The sequence below is a fragment of the Perna viridis genome, chromosome 12, assembly GCF_037379345.1.
Source record: "Perna viridis isolate PV_CMFRI_1.1 ecotype Kerala chromosome 12, ASM3737934v1, whole genome shotgun sequence".
Taxonomy (NCBI): Eukaryota; Metazoa; Mollusca; class Bivalvia; order Mytilida; family Mytilidae; genus Perna; species Perna viridis.
Window position 1 is genome coordinate 16,217,154 of NC_142456.1, and position 23,890 is coordinate 16,241,043.

The 23,890-nt window shown below is 33.6% G+C and overlaps 1 protein-coding gene across 1 annotated transcript in view; it reads left to right on the forward strand.

Moving 5' to 3' along the window:
• Nucleotides 1–540: 540 nt before the first annotated feature.
• The window catches only part of LOC148601449 (adipolin-like), a 29,384-nt gene continuing 6,034 nt past the window's right edge, over nucleotides 541–23,890 (forward strand). The window contains exons 1-3 of the mRNA XM_088555692.1: nucleotides 541–1,401; nucleotides 17,946–18,086; nucleotides 18,725–18,836. Of these exons, the coding sequence (XP_088411818.1) occupies nucleotides 1,258–1,401; nucleotides 17,946–18,086; nucleotides 18,725–18,836 (397 nt within the window). The 5' untranslated portion in view covers nucleotides 541–1,257. The remainder of the gene's footprint in view (nucleotides 1,402–17,945; nucleotides 18,087–18,724; nucleotides 18,837–23,890) is intronic.

Below are 23,890 nucleotides of genomic sequence, written 5' to 3' on the forward strand. Positions count from 1 at the left end.
CAAACCCGAGTTTATACGTCGTTGGGCTTTTGTATACCACCGCTTAGTGAAGAATTTCTATTGTAAACACTTCGTTTGTAGATTGATTAGTTGTATGAGAAGATTGTTTGAGCAAGCCGTGTATATTCCCCCACTAAGACTCCGATAATCTTCACATATCTTTCTAAACAACGTGTTAAGATCTTTTCTGTAAAAATCCACGGTATATCAGTCACTTACAAACTCAATTGTAACTGTTTTTACAAGTTTGGTGAATAAACATACTTGAAATATTCATAATAAAATATTTTGATAAACAATTTTTTGATAAATTAAACGGCTTTTGATTGTTCTCGTGAAAATACCGGAATGTGACGACACTTTCCTTTTATTACATTTTTCAGCACAAAGGGTTTTTATTTGGGAGATAATATTTGTCCATTATAAGTGCGAAATGTAGCAGGACTTCGTGTTTATTTTGCCTAATTGACTGCTTTTGAGAAATATATTGATATATGTCTGAATTCCTTTTGAGGGAACGATATTTTAAATTTCGAGGAGGTGACCCTCCTGTAAAATTCTATATCTAAAATTTCTAAAAATAACTTATTTCTTATTGTCATTGACTTTTTTATCAATTTAACGCGTCAGAGTATTTCATCCTCTTAAATAGCAACTTTTTTTAGCAATTGGTTTAAAACCGGGTAACATCACAAAGACACTTAAAGAACTAATTATCCCTTTTACAAGTTAAATGGTCGGTCACAAAAATCTTATTCTTTGAACATCACCAGTTAATCTTGTAGGCACACAACAATGGCCCTAAAGTAAATAGACTAACCGAGTCGTCGAGTGATTTACTAAAAAGAAAGAGCTTTGTTGTTATTGGTCAGAGTGAAGCTTGGGAAGGTGTGAATTTTCTGATTGGAGATTTTTATTATTGAGAAGAAATAAATAACTTTGGAGAAAAATTGTGTGCATGAACCCGTCACTTGATCGCTTAATTACCAACCGTTTGTAGAAATTATTAAATACCACAGTCGATAAATTGGCTATAATCGTAATTTACGTTTTAATTTAGATTTTTGCTATTTTTCTCTTTCCCTATTTTCTCGTTGCGGATGGATTACATTTGAAATTGCATCAGGAGTGCAATTGTGGGGAAAATAAGTTAATTGTTGAAAAATGGAGGATTACGATATATCGATTAACATCATTGACTCCGGATGATTTCCTACAAAAGGGCGATAACTTGCTGTTTCTTCTAGTTATATTGCAATGATGCAGTCCATGTGCAATGTAGATTTTTTTGTGATTTTTATTTTTGCGTTTTTGACTTTTGAGTGTGTAGCAAAAGTGAATGATTACATGAACTCAGAGGATTTAGCTGACAGTTTCCCTAATTTGAGTGGAAATGATGAGGTAAGCATTTGTTTTATTTTATGATTTATGTACTTTTTCAAATTGTCAATTTTCTATTTCTGTGTTGTGCGCCTTTATGACAACTTGTTAGTTTTTTTTTATTTTAATACTATTCATTTCAATTAGCTTTCATAGAATGAACAATATCGCTGAACGTACTTTGCAATGGGGGAAAAGGGGAAATGGGTGAAAGTTACTTAAGAGAGACGTGGTGAAGACAAATAGCCTCAGGATTAACTTATTTTGAAATCCAAATTTACGTAATTTTCTGAACTTGCATTTTGATCTAATCTATTATTGGAAACTGCAAAAGAAGTTCTTTAATTCAGTGGAAATTTGTTCACAATGCAAAACATTAGCTACGCAGTTTTAACGACTCCACCGATTTCGCGTTGCATTTTGTCGTTGTTAAAAGTTCAATGAAGATGTCATTTCTTTTTTACACAATAAAATTAGGAGCGAAATTTTCCTCAATATATAACGGATGTGGTCGTACCATGTCAACGAGACTGAAGAGTTGGTGTTGTTTGTGTTTTAGTCGTTTAGATGCCTACAAAATATTTAGACTGTTTCCTCAATCGAACCGGTCAAAACCGAATTACAAATGTTTTAAAAAAACCGGAAACCTGTCTGCATGTTCAGAAACTTGACAATACCAGCTATGTTCTAAAATCACTTTTACTACATGTGTATCAGTTTTGGTGGTTACCCAGAATGATTCAAGCAAACATCTGCTTAAACGAACTTTATGAACATTTTAATTCATACTTGTATCGTGATTGGAATTGGTTTAAGGAAATTATACTGTTGGAACCGCCGTTTCCGGTAGAATATATGCATATATGTACATTTTTTGTGTTAAACATCGGATTTTCCTAATATGAACAACAAATCTGAAAATCAGTAAAATATTATAAGATCGTTCGCTTAAAGGAATATAGATCGTCAATGATGTTAACAATGTTCATGCATTTTACTTTTATGGGGATAGGTAAATTTGACCCTATCCCCTTCCATAAAAATCAAATGGTAGTTCCCTTAAATCTTGATTTTGCAAACATTTTAGACGGTGGGGATTTGACGTTCACAGAGTATTTTTTAAAACTTGAACAAGTATGTTTTCTCAGCTATTTGTTCATAGAAGCACGATATATATTGAGTTTTTTTTTTAATTTGTATTTCTTTAATTGATTTATTGTCATCGTTCATTTGAATCCGAATAACTCCTTGATCTGTCTTGTAACTCTATAGCTCGATCTCTTTGATATCAATGATGATGTCAGGAGTTTTTCACGCTTAAAGTTTAAATTTAGATATCTTAAAAGATAGTCTCGTCTAGATAAAGTGTTAAACTAGATCGATTTCAATCTATTGAAATAATCAGTCTTTTGTGAATTAACCTTTTCATCTTACATGTACCAGCCTCCAAAAAGTCGTGGTGGAAGAAATCTTATCATGGTTTTGTGCAACGAGTTAAAGAACTGAAGCAAAATATTTTCATGACTTGAACTTATTACTGTAACAGTTTCAGCTCCCATCGGCCCTCAAAATTAATTATCAAACGATATCGCCTATTTCATCGATTTGATCGAAGAAAAAAACATTTTACGTTTTTGCTGAAATCTTCTGATTTTGAATTGATCCTTAATTTGAAAATAGTTCTTTAAAAAATCTGGAGTGCTTGGACATACTTTGCGTTTTTACACAAGCGACGAAGAACGCCCCCCCCCCAAAAAAAAAAAAATAAAATAAAATAAAATAAAAAATAAAAATAAAAAAGGGAGAAAATACGCTTTTCTTGTCCTTCCGATAATTAGGGGCTACTAATGTGGTGAATTTAGTCAAGAAGACTGATCTTATATGAACATATCATATTCATACCTAAAGAGCTTTACACTACTACAATATTCGAGTTTATTAAAATAGCCTGTTCGTTATGCTCGCTATCTTTCAACACGAAAGCGATGTACGGTGTATCAACGTAGATATCTCGTATATCATACCCCACGCGCCATATGACAGTTTTTTCTTGTACTGACGATAAAATTTGTAACTTTTTACAAGTTTTTATCTCACTTATCTCGTTCATTTTACTAAATACAACTTTTTTCTTTAATCATTAATCTACTGTACTGGTACTTGGCAAGAAAAGTATCCATCAAGACTTCACCGAACATTGTACAGATTCTAGCAGGCTACCTGTCGCCATTTTCACTGTTGGCGCGCGGACTTTGCCGCCAAATTTCTTATCTTCTGATGTACGTCAAGGCATCGCTTGAGACATTCATTCAGTAACCAACATTCTAATTGGATAGTAATATATCAATGTACAATTTATCATATTTTTCCTATTGTATTTTTCTTGTTGCTTTGATTACCGACATCAATAAAAATGTCAAGTCTGCAAAATTGCATGATGGAGATATTTCAATGATGTTGGCATTGTGTGTAACAGCATGCTAAGCATAACTGGAGTTTACTACATGCGTTCCAAAATTAAAGGAATTCAAACGATAAATATGTAGCATTGCTTGCTATATGTCATTCTAGAGGAAACATTTTAAGAGACAGGCGCGCTTGGTTTTGCCACAACGCTTTCATTCTGTAAAAATAAAAACTCTGTAAAAGGTGACAATTTCTCCTTATTGTTTTATTCAAGTGGCTTATTCAGGAGTGGGAATATGGGCTTGGAACATTCTCTACCATGAGCAAATTATATGCTAGAATTCTCATTTCTATATACAAATATTCATGGAACAGCGTCTGTATTCCTTGAGCGTTTCAACGGTATTTACTTGTTCTTTGCGTCAGCAAGTACTCTAGATTATACTGTATAAAATACAATGATATAAGTATATTAATTTGATTTTTGTTTTGCTTGTAAAAATGTAATAGAAGCATTCAAAATGAATGCTATTCAACAAAAAATATTTATTCTTCTCGGTTCACATTTTGAACTTCAAATGTCTGCATGCCCCTTAAATTTAAATTTTAAAAGTTAAAAAAAAAAAGAAACAAAACGAAACAAAAAAAAAAAAAAAAACACACACAAAAAAAAACACACAAAATGTTGCCACTGTCACAGCAGCTATCATTGAAGTTCCCCAACTTCCGGTATTTCTACAATGAATATCGATGCAGACAAAGATTTTTTTAGTATATACTAATGACTTCCAATTTGAACTCACACCTCTTAATCAGTTATTTAGAAGTCTTTGGCGTCGTTAGTCTTTTTCTATAACACAATGAGACCCGAAACCTGTTGTTAGTATGTCTACAAAAAGTTAATTTCTACCAAGAGCACACCACGCCCAATTTTCATCAAAATGTGAACTAATTATAACAGATTATATGGCGGTGTTAGTTTTGACGCCCTTTTCTGTAAAATAAAAATAAAAGCCTTGTCTTGTGTGAGGTCTATTCCACTCGAGACTGTATTCCATTCTTAATAGCATCGAAAATCAAATGAGATCAGACTACTCGTGACCTAGTGCGTAATTAAATGGCTCTTATACAACACTCTAATCATTTTGAATGTATACATATTATTTGAAATATCAAAAGGTCAATGTTCTAAAGCGTCATCCAATTCTTTAAAATACATCTATAATTTTGAAATTTGAGGCTTAGAAATTTTAATATTTTAATCTTTTATACACTGTCATTAATGTATCTTGATGCTGATCCCGAACGGTTGCAAGGGGTTGGCACCCCCTATTTGATTGAAAAATTTCTCATTTTCGTGTGTAAAATTGACAAAAATGGCGAATATGTACTAGCACCCCTTTTTCCTGAGTAACCCCGATGGACCCCTCTTCTAAAGTGTCTGGATCCGCCCCGGTGCTGACTATATTTTGAATATGATAATCAAATAATAAGGTTAGAGGTCATCATTCCCACTCAATGAGGCTATATATGAAAATCCTACATAGATTCTAGTGTAGAATAATAAGTACACTTTTTGTCCCCATTTAAGTCGAGAACGCAATTTTATTGTTCTCATATTGAGAAATATCGGGCAATAATACTCATAATATCCGTAAATGACTTTAAATGAGTGCATGATTGCGATTTTTTTTTTTAAGTCAGTTGTATTTCCGCAATAGTTGCAATCAATATTTCTTTGTCTATTTGTGCAAAGCTTAACCGGAAGTTGTTTCTTTTATGATAACGTAAATTATAAACCAAATATTGTAAAAAAAATCATTGAACAACTGTTCAAATAAAACAAAACAAGCATTGTTGCAATATTGGAAAAAGTCTTTCTTGGAGTCGTTCTTTTAAAGTTTAGCCAACAATCCGCAAATTTTTTAGCATGTACATTAGAATGAGAGTGTAGAGCCTAGGACTAGGATTGTTTTTTTTTCAAACTGAGCCTTTGAAATAGGTAAAAATGCTCAACCTTGATTTTTGATTTAGCAGAATGTTTTATCTACCTCAATTTCGGTAATTTGCCACATAATCGCAGTGAAAATCGAGTGATTCCTCTCCAATTAGCTCAGTTGCACACGTTTTCAGCATTACACTGGCGATGGCCTCTCATGTAAATATTAGACTTCACAACAAGAGGACCACCTCAGTTGTCTCGGAACCTAGCTTGTTAGTGCGGGAGGTTGTGGGTTCGATGCACGGTCGAGACTTATGAATGGTCAGTTATTGCTTCTACCCTGCCCGCGGTATGTTTTAGAGATAGTGACGACTTGTTGGCTTGGAGTCGGAATAATATGTCCGAGTGTATTGATATGCCTACCTGCATGCGGACTGTTGCTTCTGTGAACTATAGTGCAATTAGAGTATGGCTAGTACATTGCAGGGTCTGTTCGACTGCTAAAACGTTATCGTCCTCAAATGCATAAAATATCTACCACAAGACGTTAAATCACAATCAATCAAATAATCAAAACAAGAGCGTGCTTTAACTCAACTCGCGGAAAACATTTCGGGAGAACTAATAATCTGCTTTATATTGTAAACTTGAAGCCTATTTCTTCCAAACTTAATTCGCCTTATTATTAACGATGTAAGACCGAATTGTATGCTTATTTAGAAGAAGAGGTCATTTAGGTATACATTGAGTAGACAAGTGTACAATGGTAACGTCTTCACCGTTCCTTTGCCTATTCATCAATTTCAGGCTTAATAATCCTTGACTCGAAGTGGAACGACCAAATATATAAGAAATGCTATTATTGAAAGAAGCAATTACGACCTTTTTAAAACTGTTTGAAGTAAACAACATGTTCAAGTGTAATATATGTTGGGGTTTCAAAAGGTCGGTTCATTCAGTTTGAAGAGCAAATTGTAAAGTAAAAACAATTCACGTCATAAATATTTGTAACAACTGTTGTATTCTTGAAGACAACCCGGTTCTTTTCACGATGCAATTTATACATAAGTAAAAGCTTTCTCCGGATAATCCGTTACTGTTCATTTCGATACATTCTAAGTATAGTTGTTTTATTTTGAACTTTTTGGTATTTGTAAAGAGTAATCAAGGGAACCAAGGTTATAGTGGTAATCAAAGAATAACCAAGGGAGCCAAGGTTATAGCGGTAATCGAAGAATAATCAAAGGGACTAAGGTTATAGCGGTAATCAAAGAGTAATCAAGGGAACCAAAATTCTAGCGGTAATCAAAAGAATGTAATCCGGGGACAAAGAATAGACATGGAAAACAGTCATGCATAACAAAGAACATAAAGTAACTAAAATCATACATACAAAGTAACAAAAGCAAATGAGCAACTCGGACTCCACTAAAAACTGGGAGCATGGACCAGGTACACCGGTAGGGTAAGCGCCCTATGCTTTTCTAGAAACACCCGCCGAGTTGCTTATAGAAAGTAAAGTCCGGGGTAGGCTTCAAATCTAAGTGCCCTTTCAGATTTGAAATAATTTGTTTCATAATTACATAATTATATTTCAAGATTAAACATAAAACTTTTGACATACATGTAAGTAGAGTTTTAGGTGCAGGGTATCGTTTTACAAAGCTTACTTAAGACTTACGTGCACGTAAGTCCCATTGAGTATGTAAGCTTTGTGAGTTATTTGTGAAACGACGCGAGCAATCCTAAGAAAGACGTATCATTAACGCAGATTGCATTCTGTAATAAAATTTAAAAAAAAAAAAAAACTTCCATGTTTAATTGACTGTGACTCCATAAATATTCTTGTCAAAATATTACTTATTAAAACAAATAATTTGAAATTAAGCAAGTATCACATAACTTAACCATAAAAATGAAATATTTAATGCTCAAATAAGATTAATTTATATAATTAGTGAGAGCAAATTAATACGAATGTTTATCAATAATTGTATTAAAGCCTTCTTCGATCAATTCATTCGGTGCATGTCTTACAATTTTCATTGCAGTAAAATAATTAATTTATGGTTTTAGCAACATCGTTGTAAAAGCTATATCATGAGAATATTAGAATCGAAATAAATCACGGAAACTCCATTTTATCATTGTTTGACCATAGACCCGTGGTCGAACAATAATAAAATGGAGTTTCCGTGATCTTTTTCAATTCTAATAGGACAAGTTTCTTCGTATTTTTGAATAAGCGCAGCCTAAGAGTTGCACGATATGTTAGTCATGTGTTTATCACTTTTCACCAAGGTTGTGGTCTAATGAGCTTGGAGCACTTCATATTAGAATTAAGTTTTTACCTCCATAGTTCATTCGTAATTTTATTTTTTCAGAAAATGGAATGATTTCTTTCTATTTTTATGATTATGGTAAAAAAATCGAACTTTGTGGCAATACATAACCAACAAGAATATGCACAAAACGGAAACGTGAAGACAGCAAGCAAAGTCATGGGAAAAAAAATAAGAGCAAGCTCCAAGCAGCGGCAGACACTCGTTTCATCTCTTACTAAAGTGAATTTCGAACGTCAAACGCTTTTCGGAGCTTGAAATAAGTAGTAGTTGTATACCAAGAAACGAAAAAAGAATTCTGTAAGTTGTCTTTTGGAAATCAAAGAAATCGCTACAATTTACGTTGCGATTATTTGTCGTCGCGAATTCAGCAAAAATAAAATTGTTTTCTGCACTGTAAGATTAGCGACCATGTTAACTGAGAAATATATGAAAAAAACAGGATATTTTACACGCTAACTAAGTAAGACAAGTTCAAAGATATGTGCATGTTCATTACCCCTGCCATACCAGGTGAGATTTTGGCGTACGCTAAAGATTAAAACATTTAAAGATGTGATTCGAGTAGTTCGTATAAACAAACGGATAATAAAAAACACACACACAAGGGAGGAGGTATACTCAGACAAGTATTGTTTTAAACAAAATCGTATTTATGTATTGTTTTCCAATAGATAAAAGTATTCATAGAATATACATACTCTGATTTATGTATATATATAATGGCAATTTTGTAGAGGGATTCAAGTTTTGCTACTAATCGGAGGCGCCTAGTTGAATCACCGCGGCAATGGTTCAATACTGGGAGAAAACCATTATGTATCTGTCAAAAGTCCAAGCTGTGGCCAGAGAGGATACACTTAATGCAAGAAAAATGTAAAATTATAGAATGTCTTAAAAATTAACATCAATTTTTTGTATGTTAAATGCCGAAGTCTCACCCAATTCTGACTCGGGAACTTCGATGGCTCCACCATTCAGAGCTCGTGCATAACCTTTTCTAAAGTCCTGGCGACGGGACATTAACATTATTGATTGCCGAGTGGAACAAGGCTCAAAATTTCGGGTGATAATTTTTCGAAAAAAACACGATTTTCTGCAAAAGTAAATATTGTTCCAATTTTTAGGAGAGTTGAGCGTCTCATCCAATCCCCTCTAAATCCACCACTGCTGGTGACACAAGAGTAATAACTTTTTCATTTTACATAAAATGAAATTTAATTTAAGTTGTTATATCATTTGGGGGGCAATATAGATATAATATCGGACAATTTTAGAACAATTTCTGACAATTCTACTCCTCAGATAGTTACTATCAATTACATGTATATCCAAAAATATTTCTGGTAACTGATAGGCTATAAAATATCAGACAATTAACGCCAGAATAGTTTCTGATAAGAACTTTCCCTGGATCAGATTCCACTGTAAAAAGGTTGAATACAGATCATGCAGTGACGAATCCAGAGGAGGGATTGAAACACCCCTTTGTTTGGAGTTTTTTAATTAAAATTAGGACAATATTGAGTAAATGTAAACTTGGAACCCTTTTTTATATAAATTTCTGGATCGGACAGCTTACTTTGATATATTTTTGGATGAACCCCTGTCATGCGCATTACTGTATACAATTATTATCTAGGACGACTTTGAAATTACGACATTAATTTACTCATCGACTTACAACAGCGATTGACTATGTACTAAATCAATGCATCGATCTAGCTTACTAACCCAAATAAAGAGATTATCAAGAATATCAGATTTCCGCATTCTCTTTGATTGCAAGGAAACGGTGATTGCCAAGGCCTTGACTCTGTTTAGAATGAAAAGAATTTGCAAATCATTCTGACAGTGATACGATGAGAGTAACACAAGAAAGAACTGGACTACGTGAACTGGACCGCTGTTCTAAATTGTTTTTGGTTTTTGGACGTATTAGAAAATTCTAAAATTTAAATTGAATGTATAGTAATTGCCATCCATAATTTTCTTTGATGTTTGAAGCGTATGTTTTTATAGCTGGTAACATGTGTAATTGGCTATAAAAATTGCAAATCGTGGCACAACCTACAATCGAAGACAGCATGGACTTCAACGACCTATAGATAATTTTCTCCGCATATCTATAACCGCTTCCTGATCTACTATGTATCACTCGCTTGCTTAAAGTTTGTTTGTTTGTTTGTTGGGGTTTAACATCCGAGCAGCAATATTTCAGCTATTTTCAGACAATGAACATGAAATGGATGATAAAATGAACATGAAATGATAAAAAAAGGATGGGTCACAAGGATAATAGAGTCGACAAATTTTGATTGCCACTGGAAAAAGGGGGATGGGTACGGTCGGGCAATTTAGCCTCCTGTGGCGGAGCGCAAAGGTTCCTACTCCTATCGAAGACCACAGCAGGGTTCTTTAACGTGCGAGGAACGTGGCATTTTTCCCAACACGGTGCACCACTATGGTTTGCGGTCAGGTTTTCCGTATTATAGCCTGACAACCCCAGCATGTAACATGCCAGGGGTACCCCATTCCACCACCTGGGGCACACATCCCAGTTGCTCTGTGGGCAGAGCGCCTAGCCCCCGGCTAGGTTTCTGAGCACTATTTAGTCGCCTTTTACGACAAGCTTAGCGCTGCTGCAGGCCTATTCTTTTGACACCCGGACCTGCACGGGGCGTTTGCTTAAAGACTCTGTTATAAACAATAGGGGAAAATCCCATGGCATGAGTACAACTCAACACTAATCCGCGAAGCTACTTCCTTTGTACTGTACTTTTTTGGATAAAGAGGTGGGGTTAGGTACTGAAGTTAGCTTTGAAATAGCGAAAATGCCATCTCTGCCGGAGATATATGTTGCAAGGCGATGTACATTATTTTCAAAAGGACAACCCCTTTATTTATTTACTTTTGTAAGGTACATTTACTAAACAAAATGCTTCAGGATAATTACATACAAATTATAAAGTAAATAGAAAAAACATATTTTTTCAAAACCTTTGGACGTCCGTGATTTATCCTTTTTGACGGATTTCTAAAAAAACTTCCCTACTGATTACGAATGATGTAATAATTGTAAAACTACGTAAAATAACATAAAAAAATAGGATGTCGAGCCTCGCACGTAACACGTGAACAAATGTAAGAAACAAAATTCTTCGAAAAATATTTCATAATAATTACATGCTTTAGGGTCAAGCAATATAATGAACGCTGGATACCTATGTTTTGAACGAAAATTTTGTTTCGTCATTTTTGTTTTCCACGTCTTCAACTTTGATCTGTAACTAAATTGGTGCGACAAGGTGAATGATCAAAATCTTTATCCATTTTCCGTATTTTTTCTTTTCCGATTTTTATTGAATTTATTTTGCACTTTCCGCGGCTAGTAGTCTTTTGGAATTTCGTTATGACCGATTGCTATATATGTAGTATATTGTATTTCTGTGCGAGTGAGAGGAGCTCTTTTATTAGCAGAGGACGCAGTCCTCAGAATAGTATTCAGTGCATGATAGAAGCACTGAGAGTCTGATTTCAGTCTCACAGAATGTTATGTCTTGTCGGAAATTTCCATGCAGAGCAAGATGGTTTCATATCTTCTTCGTTTCAATTTATTCTGGTCTTCAATATTTGCTTAAATTTAGAGACTTTTTTCGTATCCTATATGCCATGAGAGTAAGCATTTCTGGCTGAATGGCTCTAGCCAGAAAGTACTTATTACAAATACCGGTCTCATTCATAAGCGACAAGAAGCATCAAGGGTTTAGAAGAGTTCGATGCGGTAGAACGAAATGCGTGAGGCACAGTTTGTATATGGACCGGACGTTTGCACAAAACCTACCATCTTCGTGAAGACAAATTCTACCATTCCAAATATCTGTGCAAAATTAACTCATGACTGGATCAGAAAAAATAAGGATTTTAGAATACACTTTTAATTTGTAATGAAATTGTTTTAAATGTTTTGCAAGGTTGCTGCCTTCAACATGCATGTAATATCGGGTATCACAATTTTGATCTTCGCCCGGTTGCTCCCATTTCACCATTTAAAAAAACAAATATAGTGATTTACCTGCAGTTTGTCTGAATGTACCATTTGACCTCTTTTACAATCGGAAGCAGATATAAATATTTAGATTTTTTTCTTTATAGTGTGTTGTTTGCAGAAATTCACGAACAGGAAGAAAAGTTCATTTTCCGGAATTGTAATGTTCATCCCATCACATTTAAAAAAATCGTACTATCAAGTAAAAGTTATTAATGAGTTAGACAGGAAATGCACATGGTTAGGAAAGGAAATAATCGTTATGTTTCAAATTCTTTATTTTACGCTCAATTCATTTTGAAAAAAATAAAAATATACAGAACCCGATTAATCGGAACACCGTGCACTCGATTTGTCGGCTAAGATTTTTTTGCCTTAACGTAGAGGTTATTATCTGACGAAGAACAAACTTGTGAGACCGAGAGTAGATTTTTTTGTCACCCATTTACACGGCGTTCCTCTTGCAGTATTGGATGGGTCTGTGCTACAGACTTATCCAAGTGCTATATATATATTACTCCTTTATAATTTTGTAATTAAGTTCACCAAAAGACCTTTTGTTATTAACCTTGACCAAATTATAGGACGTAATTTTATACAGGAATTACTGAAGGACTACTTTATTTTTTGAATAACGGAAATGTAAATACAAGGTTTAAAAACATGTTATCTTCCGGTTTTCTACAAGTACATAGACCCCCTAGCATTCCATTAACTTCGTCAAACAAAGGATGTGTCACGGAACGCAATATTAATACATGCAGTACAAACAGATGATAGCACAATTTGCGTGTAGCAACCTATAACCATCTATACACAGGAAGTTAATTAAAAGCCATTAGCCAATCGGAGCCATTGTTACAAACTCAAACAATGGTCCGTTAAATCTGCAATCATTTTTCAAATCGACAAGAACAATGGCTGCTGTCAAAACGTAAACAAATTATGTTGCTACAAAGTACACTCGATTATTCGTTTGATTTAAATCGCAATTTTCAGGGTCACGGAAGTGTTTGATCGCAATCACTTAACTGGTAGATTATTTTATAATCAACACAATCGGGTACACCCAAGATTTCTGTTATTGTTCGGAAGAAAAAGATAAAAATCTTTATTTGGTGAATAACCGTTTAAACACAAGGGATTAGGTGTTGGATATCACAAGTTGAAAGAAACGAAGAATAAATGTGAAACAATTCGAATAAAAATTAAAAGAACTCTTGAACTTCTACAGTAACTTGTTTCGGATAATTATATTACTAGTATAAATGATAAATTATCTCCTCCGCAGAGGGTTCGATTCGCAAAATCAAAGCTTTTAGCCCTCTTGCAGAGCACACAGACTAACAGTTAAGTAAAAGCAGTTATAGATTTGTGGAGGACTCTGCTGACTGACGATAAGACTCACTCTCTTTGAAATTGCTGCTAGTAGAATAATTTATTACTGCTTAAAGTTCTATGATTCAAGTCCCACCATATGATCAATTCATACATGTAGCTATTCCTTATGTCATACACATGAATGCAAATGGTGGCTTTAAGATACGATTACATGTAACTATACTACAAACGCGATGACTTGTCATTCCGTATCGTCAAATTTCCTTATGGCGTATGGAGTTTTCATATGACAACTCGGACATTATGCCAGTGCTTGCCAAAACTGCGCGGACATTTTGTACCGTGCTAGACTTCTTATAATTAGGCTTCTGACAGGGTAATGTTACTTCAAGATTAAAGTCATCACTATACAAATCTTTTCTGGTCGTCATTATGAATTCGTGGATCGTTATCATGGTGTATCTATCAGCACCTTTAGAATCTATTTGTTCATCATGTCATAGTTTTACTTTCTTCTTTCGTCGAACCCGGACGAGACATTTTACTCATACTCTTCCGGTGCACCTGGTCCTAGATCCGAATTTTTTGCTCATTTACTTTGTTGTTTTGGTTTTTTATGTTTTATATTGTGTCTGTCTGTTTCCTCTGACTAGTCTCATTGGAATATAATCTTTTGATTATCGCTCGATATTTCGTTCCCTTTGATTATTCTTTAACGACACTTCTGATATTTTTGTAAAGGTTCAAATACTTGTTCAAATTGTAACTAGTTTATGACACCAATCTCCTTCGGATTTTGAATATTGCTCACGACTCTTTTGATTCTACATGTATGATTACTTCGCAGTTTTGTTTGTAATTATTTGATTACTAGCACTTTACTATTATAATTTATTTGCAAAAGTATATTACATCTAGAACAGGATATGATTACTAAAGAAAATACGTGTACTTTCTGATTACCAAAATACAGTTCAGAAAGAATATACCATGACTTATCACTGACGTGGTGGTACACCACTCTCTTAGTGGTAACCCACAATTTTTGTTATCCAAATAGATAGTTCCCAATAATTTTGATATTTTGAATAGCAGCAGCCCTTTTCACAAAAAATCGTAAGAGTAAAACTAGTAAGTTGTGATGTCACAATACTTGACTCTATTTTGACATCATAACTTACGACTAATTTTACACTTACGACTTTTTGTGAAAAGGACCGCAGGTTATGCCCAACATCTTAAAAACAAAATGTAAGAAATCTTTAGAAATAACAATGTTATTGACCACCACTCTAAGAGTGGTGTTTCACTATGTTGGTGATGAGCGACGGTATGTCTCTTTCTATACCATAAATATGTAATAAATATTTGATTTTATTAGTAGCATATTGGTTATATTTTATTTCATGTATTACCTCCATATAAAGGTAATCCATTCTTGTGGCTTCAAATTTTCTCTTCTGCTTGGACGACAGAATGGACGTATAGGTCACTATTTTATTAATTTCGTCGCATGAATCGAAACTTAAAGATACATTATATAAGATCACTTACTTCATTACATCAGAATTTGAGTGTCGAAATAATTTTAATATTTATTTCATTTTCCTAGCAGGAAGCAATGTCACGCTTTCAAAATCTGAAAATGCTTTTGGTTTCAAACTTAAATTCTTAATTCAAATTTTAAATTTTTAAGCACGACGACGTTCTCGTTATTTTTTTTTTAAGTTAATGCGAATATGTTCACAACAAATACTGCAAGACACTTTCTTACTTTCAATTTAATTTGATAGGTATTATGTGATACTCTCCGAAAAGTTGAGTGTCCGTCCCTCCTTGTGTCGACGCTCTCCCGATGATAGCCTGAGAACGGATTACTTTTTGTAAACTTTGCACAGTTGTTCAGTTGTTAAGTACAATAAAATACAGATTAGGTTCAATTTTCAGAAAAAAAATTAAAAATGTAGTTTTCGAGTTTCGAATTTCGAAAATTTTGCCTTTCTCCTTTTTTCCACCATTACGAGGCGGGGTTTGACTTAATGTTCCATTAATGCCATATTTGTTTAATTTCGAATTGTAAATTCTCCATTTATTCTTCTAATCTATATAATTTTCATTTCAAAAATCAATTTTAATTGTCCTGTTTGTAAAAAACTTCATTGATAAAATGATATCCCTCATTATATACTAACAAATTTGTTTGAATAACCAGTTTTGTGCAACCATCCAAACCGTAGGTAATATAAAATGTGTAATATTGCAGAACTGTTCGTAATTCTCCGAATTCCATCAAATATTTCTAAATCCTTGACCCTTATAGAAATAATTAAGGTATATTAACATTAATTGCCATTGCGCGATCTACAAATCATAAAAAAATAATAACTTTATTAATGGAGTCAGCTGCAAACCTAACACGTGGCGAGATTATACTGATATTTGTAATAACGGGGCAATTGCAAAAAAGATCAGCACGTGATGTTACCTCTTCAAACAGTGGAGGATCCTGAAATTTAGAAAAGAGGCCTTGTTGTCAAGCGGGGGGGGGAGGGTTTCAAGTGATTTTCAGTTTTTCTATAGACTATTAATCAGACTTTTTGATCATATAGGAGAGGCTTCCCCCTTTTGGACCCGCTCATCGTATATATGTTTGGCTAAGGTTTTAGCTTATTAAGGTTAGAGGTCAAAGTAGAATGGTAATCGGCAGGTGGTACAATTCTTACACAGTATATTCGTATTAGTTTATTCGCTATTTCAAAGATTTACACCTCATTTACACTCAGTGCTAAACCCCGCCGTTTTATGCAAATTAGTACAGTACAACGGAAGTAGTTCGACTGTACCAAAGCTTATTTAAGGTACAAAAATCATAGTAAAAATTACATCATCATAATCATATATTACACTCATGCTATGTATAAAGCTAATCCGGGATAGTGTACATTGTTTTAATCATATTTGTTTCTCGAAAGAATAGTACACTTGATCTTACTTCGGTAATTTGAAAACTATAAAACCTGGCTAATTAAAGTAAAAGACTAATTTTCCAGACTTTGAAGAAAATCATTTGATTTCAAGGTCATTCTACTTTTGTCTTCACTGATTCAGCATTTTCATTTAAAGTCCTTCCACATATTAGAATTTAATCACTAATCAATGAAAAATCGGTAAAGTTTTCTATCAAGATAATATAACCTTTTCATTAGGCTAATTTGAAATAAAACTGCATGAAACTAAATAAGAGTGGTATTTGGAAGATAAAATTTGTAAAATTAAAGATTCATATTTATGATTACACGAGAAAGTAACAAGTGTTTCTGGTTAGCGGAATATTAAAGATCAGTGAAAAATAATGTAATAGAAAATGATAGATACTTAAATTTTCTTTGATTAATTGAGTAAAATGTATATTTTCCCCCGCATGAGAAGATAGCAAATTTATCAGTAGGATGGGCGCCTTACTATCATAGAAAATTGACAAGTTTTAGTCCAACCTAAGAAATTATCCCAGCATGATAGTGGGGTTTTGGCCGGCAGGGGAGTGCAATCGATTCACATTCATGTATACAAAATCTATCTTTGATAAATAAAAATCTTGAACGATTTAAAGAATTTGGAGCATGTGATACTGAATTGTTTAAAAGAGATTGGGTCAGATGACAAATTGCAATCATTTTTTCATTTGATAATACCATTGAAAAAAGCCTTAATTATTCCCAATCTGACATGAAATTTAGCTTACTTCTACCCCCTCAGCTAATCGGCCAATTATTTAGTACTTCACTCCTGGAGCAAAATTGGCTTTCATCTTTGAAGTACTTTTACCCGTTGCTATCGACGTTGAAAGGCTATATTGTTCCGAAGGTGAAAAATGAGAGAAAAGATGGAAAGAGATATGTCTGGAAAAGGTCTTTGTGTCCTAGTATAAATACATGTATTTTAAGTGGAGGTCTCTATGTAAAGTTATTGCCTTAAGTCATAGATACTGGACTGAATCAATTAATGAATTTCGGTAGAAAATGTTTTTCAAGGGGCTGTAAAATCGGATACCGAAATATGGTCGCACGTAAAGCCACTTATTCAGTGTTTAGAAAGCAGCTTGTGCGACACAAATAAGAGGTGACAAAATAAGTCATAAAAATAAAATTTTGGACAAAGATACACGGTGCGACAATGTTATATTCCAACTTTGTGGCTGGTGACGATGTATTTAACCACCTTGACACTACTTCGATTGCTATGTATTTTTTTTCATACGAAATCAGCTGTTAAAACAAAATATAACATACCTTAATTTCAATGATTCTAAAGTGCTGATAGTGTTAGCACAATAGACCGTGTTAACTGTTGAATATTCGATCAGGATGCGTGGAGCATGCTCAATATTCACTTCCGTGCGGAAAATTCTGTTGTTCTACCCAAGCCCCAACTCGCGGAATTGTAAATTTAACACGAAACGGTCTATTATTGTTTCAATACTTTTCAGGAACTTGAAGATGTACGACGAAAAGCTGTAGATGCCAAAGACAGTTGGATTACGTTTGTCAGACATTCCAAAAGACCACAAAATAACAGGCAACCGCGAAAACGAAAGGATAAGAAGAGTAAACGATTGGCTTGTTCACATGTAAGTTATATAAAATTTTTGTAATAAAACACGGTTTAAACGAAATCGTTATTTCAAAAGTCAGTTGACAGACAAAACTGTAAAAATTGAAACAACGAACACAATACAAAATTGAGAAAAACGCCAAATTATGATCAATCCAGACTATACAACGAACAAGATACATTTGCACAAATGCGAGAAAAATTATAACAAACTTGGCTTACACCAACAACACACATGCACTGTTATGGTATTGCAAACAGATATATATATATATATATATCTGTTTGCAATACCATAACAGTGCATGTGTGTTGTTGGTGTAAGCCAAGTTTGTTATAATTAAATTTTTATGACTTATATATATATATATATATATATATATATATATATATATATATATATATATATATATATATATATATATATATATATATATATATATATATATATATTATATAATTCTGTATCTAAATGTGTCAAAATTGAAGAAGCTAGAACAAACCGAGACGATTGACGGATGTATATTACAAATATTGTTTTTAAAAAAAATCTACTGATTTCATTTGCAGTCACATTTACATGATAATTGTAGCAGAGATTTGATTTCGTGAACTAAATGAACGATGTTTAATTGTATCTAATTTCTTGTATAGGGTTGTGTACCTGGTCCAGCTGGACCTCGAGGCCCACCCGGACCCCCGGGACCCGCAGGGGCAGCTATAACGAAAGAAATGTTAATGGACGAATTTAAGGAACTCGTTCGAGGTAGGTCTTGACTATAAATGTTTGGATTCATGTTTATGCTTATTGAAACAAGATGGACAGACTGTGAAAAAATGAAGATTGAAAGTATGACCTGACCCTCAATACTTATTTTTCCTTTTAAAAATATACTGGCATTCAAACGAAGAACAAAAAAATAAGTCGTTAACTGAAATAACATTCAAAGTCTTTCTTCGCCTATAGTATAAGTCATGCAGTCGTTTCAGTAAATGTGGTATATCCTCTGGCATTCATCTTTCATTTGTAAGACCAAGCCCAATTCTATCTGTCAAAAATTTTAGTATTATACGCCAATTGATACTTTACCATGCAATTGGTCATCGAGATTGTTTTGTGATTTAACTGGCCCATCAATTTTACTAGCCGCAATCTTTGGTCCAGTGGTTCATTCTAGTACTATCCACTGTGAGGTTGTCCTTGATTAAAGTTCTATCATCTACCAAAATGTTAGTCGAAAGAAAAATAACTTCGTTGCACAGTCTGCAAAATAAGCAGCTATTGTTGAATATTGAAATGAATACAGCTTATGCAAAACACAATGTATAGCTAAACCTGTCTAAACCGAACCACTTTTGGACTTTAAAATTGATTTCGTTTAGATAGGTGCTTGGATTATTCAGAGTTTGCTGTATTTCATATTCATATTGAGCTCTAAACAATTTGGAGTTGTACATTTAACAGATAAACTTTTAACTTAGTTCAGGTTAGTTCCGCTAAGTCTCAAAATATTTCAAAACCTGCCCAGTACTCCTGTCGAATGTCTGATAAAAGCATTTTTTAACTCCAATTTATTGCTTTTAAGCTATCAATTGAGGTCAGAGAAATCTTTAAAATAGCTTCTAGTATCTTTACGGTATGGTGGCGGAAGTGTGAAGATTTGACTATGATATTTTTTACTTACAGTCTGTCCGGGTCATGCTTGGACGTTTAAGACCGTGTAATAAACCTCATAAAACACAAGCAGTCAAAGAAAGTTTATTCAATATAGAAAAAGCTTGTACAAAAAGGTTTCTATCTAAGACTTTTCCATGCACATCGACTAACCACAGTATGGTCTACTGCAGACGTAAGGTTTTTTTTTCAAAAAGAATTTTATAAAACTTTACATTTGATAGGGTTGAGCACTCTTGCTTTATAACAATTGATCCGAAAATAAATGTATTTCTAGAAAAAGAACAAATACGACTATTAAAAAATGAATCAATCGCGGATTCTGAAACTCGGGAAAAAGAGGTTACTGATCTAAGAGTGATTTAAAGTGAATTTTTCAACATAAACGTTTGGGAGACCTTCTCTACGCCCCCTTCTGGGTCTGCCTCTGAGAGAATGAAATTGGATGATATGTATTTCGTACCGGAAACAAACATGTTTTTTTCTTATCTGATCAAATTATACAGAAGCATTCCGGTAATAAATCCTATGAACTGATAAATTTATATACCATTTTCTCATGAATTTTGCACGTATAATGATAAGCATATACCTGATACAAATTTTATGTAGCTATCAAGAAAGGTTAGGAATATCGACTATAAATCTCCAAAGTTTATGATAGTGGATGTGTTTATATATATGGAACTTTCATTTTTTTCCCTATGAAAGTTTTACTCAGACGATAAACTTCATCCTCACGCCAACATAGGTATTTTGATCAATGGTTATTACATGTATCCTTTATTACCAACTTACATCACATCTATGATAACAGCTTAATTTAGCTTCATTGCAATATCAAGCACTTATGAAAAGACCTTTTAAATCTCCATCCAGTAAGTCTTGATATACAGGGATCATTTTCGTCCGTTCGTCACAGTAAGGATTTCTTCATGATTATTAGACACACTCCACTCTCAAAATTGGCTCTCTCAAAAGCCATACAAGACAGACGACGGTCGGTTATGGAATAAATGACATTAAATGTTTAAAATTTTAGTCAATTTGTTTGTCCCAAGGTAGAAATGTGTAAAGTTTCTTTGATCAATTTCCTCATTATAGATAATATATACATTTGACAAGATAGGAAGTTCGAGAGGGATTATAAGTCTCGTCGCTCGACTATGTGAGTTCTTAAACTCAATTCAAAAGCATCAGAAGTGGTTGAATTTAAGGAGGTTGACCTATAGTAAGGGACATAACTCTTGAAATCAGTGACGTGCTCGTATAATATTCAATTTCACCAAAGCTTATCAAGCTTTCATTTGAAACAGAATAAAATCAGTCCTATTTACTTTGATGCTTACATGACATTGATGTAAAATCCTGAATACGAACGTTCCAATGATATAAGAGGTGTGTCCCTTACCCTAGGTCAATCTCCTTAAGACAACAATTTTATCAAATCAAATCAAATCTATTAGCTTGTCGTACAAATCTTGTACAGATTTATGAAATGTAAACAGACACAAAACAATGTCATGACAAGTATAGGGTTTGTAAGTCTCGTTCTAGTTTCAGTTTCCCTTCCGGAATTTTCGATGTAGAACGTATTGAAATCCGAAGACAGATTTGCATTTTATTGTTTACTTCCGGGAAATCGAGGCGCTGTACCACAATGCAAAATCTTCTACTCTTATATCTTTCTTAACATTTTTATCCTGTATAACTAGATGTTTGTCATTTTTTAAAAGTATTTTGCACAGAAAGATATTTTGCTTTTTATGTTGAACTCGGTGCTATGTTAATGACTAATCTCAGTGCATTCGAATGGTAGACGAGAACCCATTCTCATGAAACCGCGGAGTCACGTGACGAAACTTACATACCCTATTACCAAATAAACATTATGACAAAAAGAATCGAATGATGCTATTATATTTGCTAAAAGGTCCCCTTCCGTCAGTGTTAATGGCTATTTTAAGGAGGAATCAAACTGGGTGTTCTCTGCTTGTCAAAGGGTGTAGCCTGTAAGAGTTTAAATATGCTGGCATTTTCAAGAATTAATGACTATGTCTTCAACAGTTTGACATTAACTAGGGTTTTTTATTCATAACTTTATAAAACTTTGAGTCGTAATCTATGAACTTTTTTTGTTAAAGATACGAAGCAAAGATTCTTACTCCGTATTGCTGGTTAATGTTATCATTTTTTATTACCAGGTTATATATGCTCAGGTTAATTTTAAATTCCTGTCAGACCACATGGTCTTGCTCCCACTATCAAATATGCAGCCCAACTAGTATACTATTGGGACTGCATGTTTGATAGTGGGAGCAATCCCCTACTGTAACTGCATATTTGATAGTGGGAGCAAGCCCCTATGGTCAGACTAAAATCAGGCTCTCAGTGCTTTAAAGTTTATACGTATTTCGTCCTCTAAAAATATGACGCTGAATTTTACACGATAATTTTGTTATTAATAAAATAGAAAATTCTCTTTAGATGTTCCTGAAAATTCGTTCTACTGCAGAAATTCTGGATAAAAAATAAATCGAGAACGAGAAATACAAACCCTATAATAGTAGATATATCGAGCTACCACAAAGATATTTAACAAGTTGTAATAGGTAATCCATACAAGCAGCAGATTTATCAATTATCTCTTAACATCTCAATCAATTCTCGTCGAACATCAATTCCAATCGTTAAAACATAAGATGAGAACATCGTCAATACTGATAAAAAGGCGAGATAGCGGTCTGTTCGATTAGCATTTTACAAAGCACAATACAGGTAATAAAATATACGAACAGAGGTTTATTCGATTAGTATTTTATATCGTTCAAGACAGGTAAATACAGATGTTCTCGTCTTTATTTGTCTATTACAGAGGGAATATTGTCTGTCATCTTTTCGCTAACTAGACGAGATTCTGTTACATTTTTAATTTATTTCCCAGACAAAGGCATTCAACTTCTTGTCAAAATGTGTTGATTTTACGTGTTCCTGTTCGTTTAGAATTTCATTTTTGAAGTTTGAGATACAAAAATGCCATTCAAACACACCTTGTAGATATTGCTTTATTGCAATGGTATGCTAATTAGTTTACCCCTAAGTATCGGTTATGATAAATATTGCTGTTAACGCAGCATGCCTTTATAATGTACTGAAAGTTACTACAGTTGTATGTTATCTAAGGTAGACGGTAGTGTAAGTCAGGCGCGGGTACAGAAATTTACAAATGAGGTAGGGGAGTGATTTGCTCAGTTTTGCTGCGTTTTTGTATACAAAGTTTTCTAACAAAATTATAAAAAAACGGAAGAGTGGTTCAAATCCCCAGAATCCTCTTTCTGAACCCTCTTCTACGTTGGTGCTGGATGCTGGGAGATGTGTTGAAAATTATGTTTATTTCACTTTTTTGACAAAATAATTACCTGAAACCACCCCTTTCTTACATATAGGATACGCAACTAGAGTCACCGGAATAAGTAGTTATATATTTTGAACTTTGGCGAAAGATTAATAGAATATTCAAAAAGTTAAAACAATTCTATCTACAAAAAACAATTGCCGTTCCCCCTTTTGTGCCTTATCACCCCATGTTCCGTTTAATGAATTATGTTGTAAATATTAAAAAAAATAAATCTTAAGGATTTAGGTAAGGGACACAACTCACACAAATCATTGGAACGTTTGTATTTACCATTTAACATAAATTCCATGTAAGCATCAAAGTAAGTTGGACTGATTTCATTCTGTTTCAAATGAATGCTTTAGAGGCTTTCGTAAAATTTAATGTGATACAACCATATCACTGATTTCAAGAGTTATGTTCCTTACCCTAGGTCTACCTCCTTAAACAATACAAACATTAGAACGCTGTATCTTTGTTTATTTTTAAACTCTTAGACTGAGGCAAAAGAAGGTATAGAATGATGCAAATATTAGCTTCAGTAAGGCTCAAATTCCAAGCATGGTTTTTTGAAAATGGAATTATTTTACCTGATCCACAAAAAATATATAAGAGCGATCATAAATTTTGCACTTTACTTCTTTCTGTAGTAGAATCTAAATAAAAACTCTTGTACTGAAAGAAAGATGCAATTAATTTTTACACATAGATCAAATACCAAACTGGTTACCTGTTTCCTTTTATCATT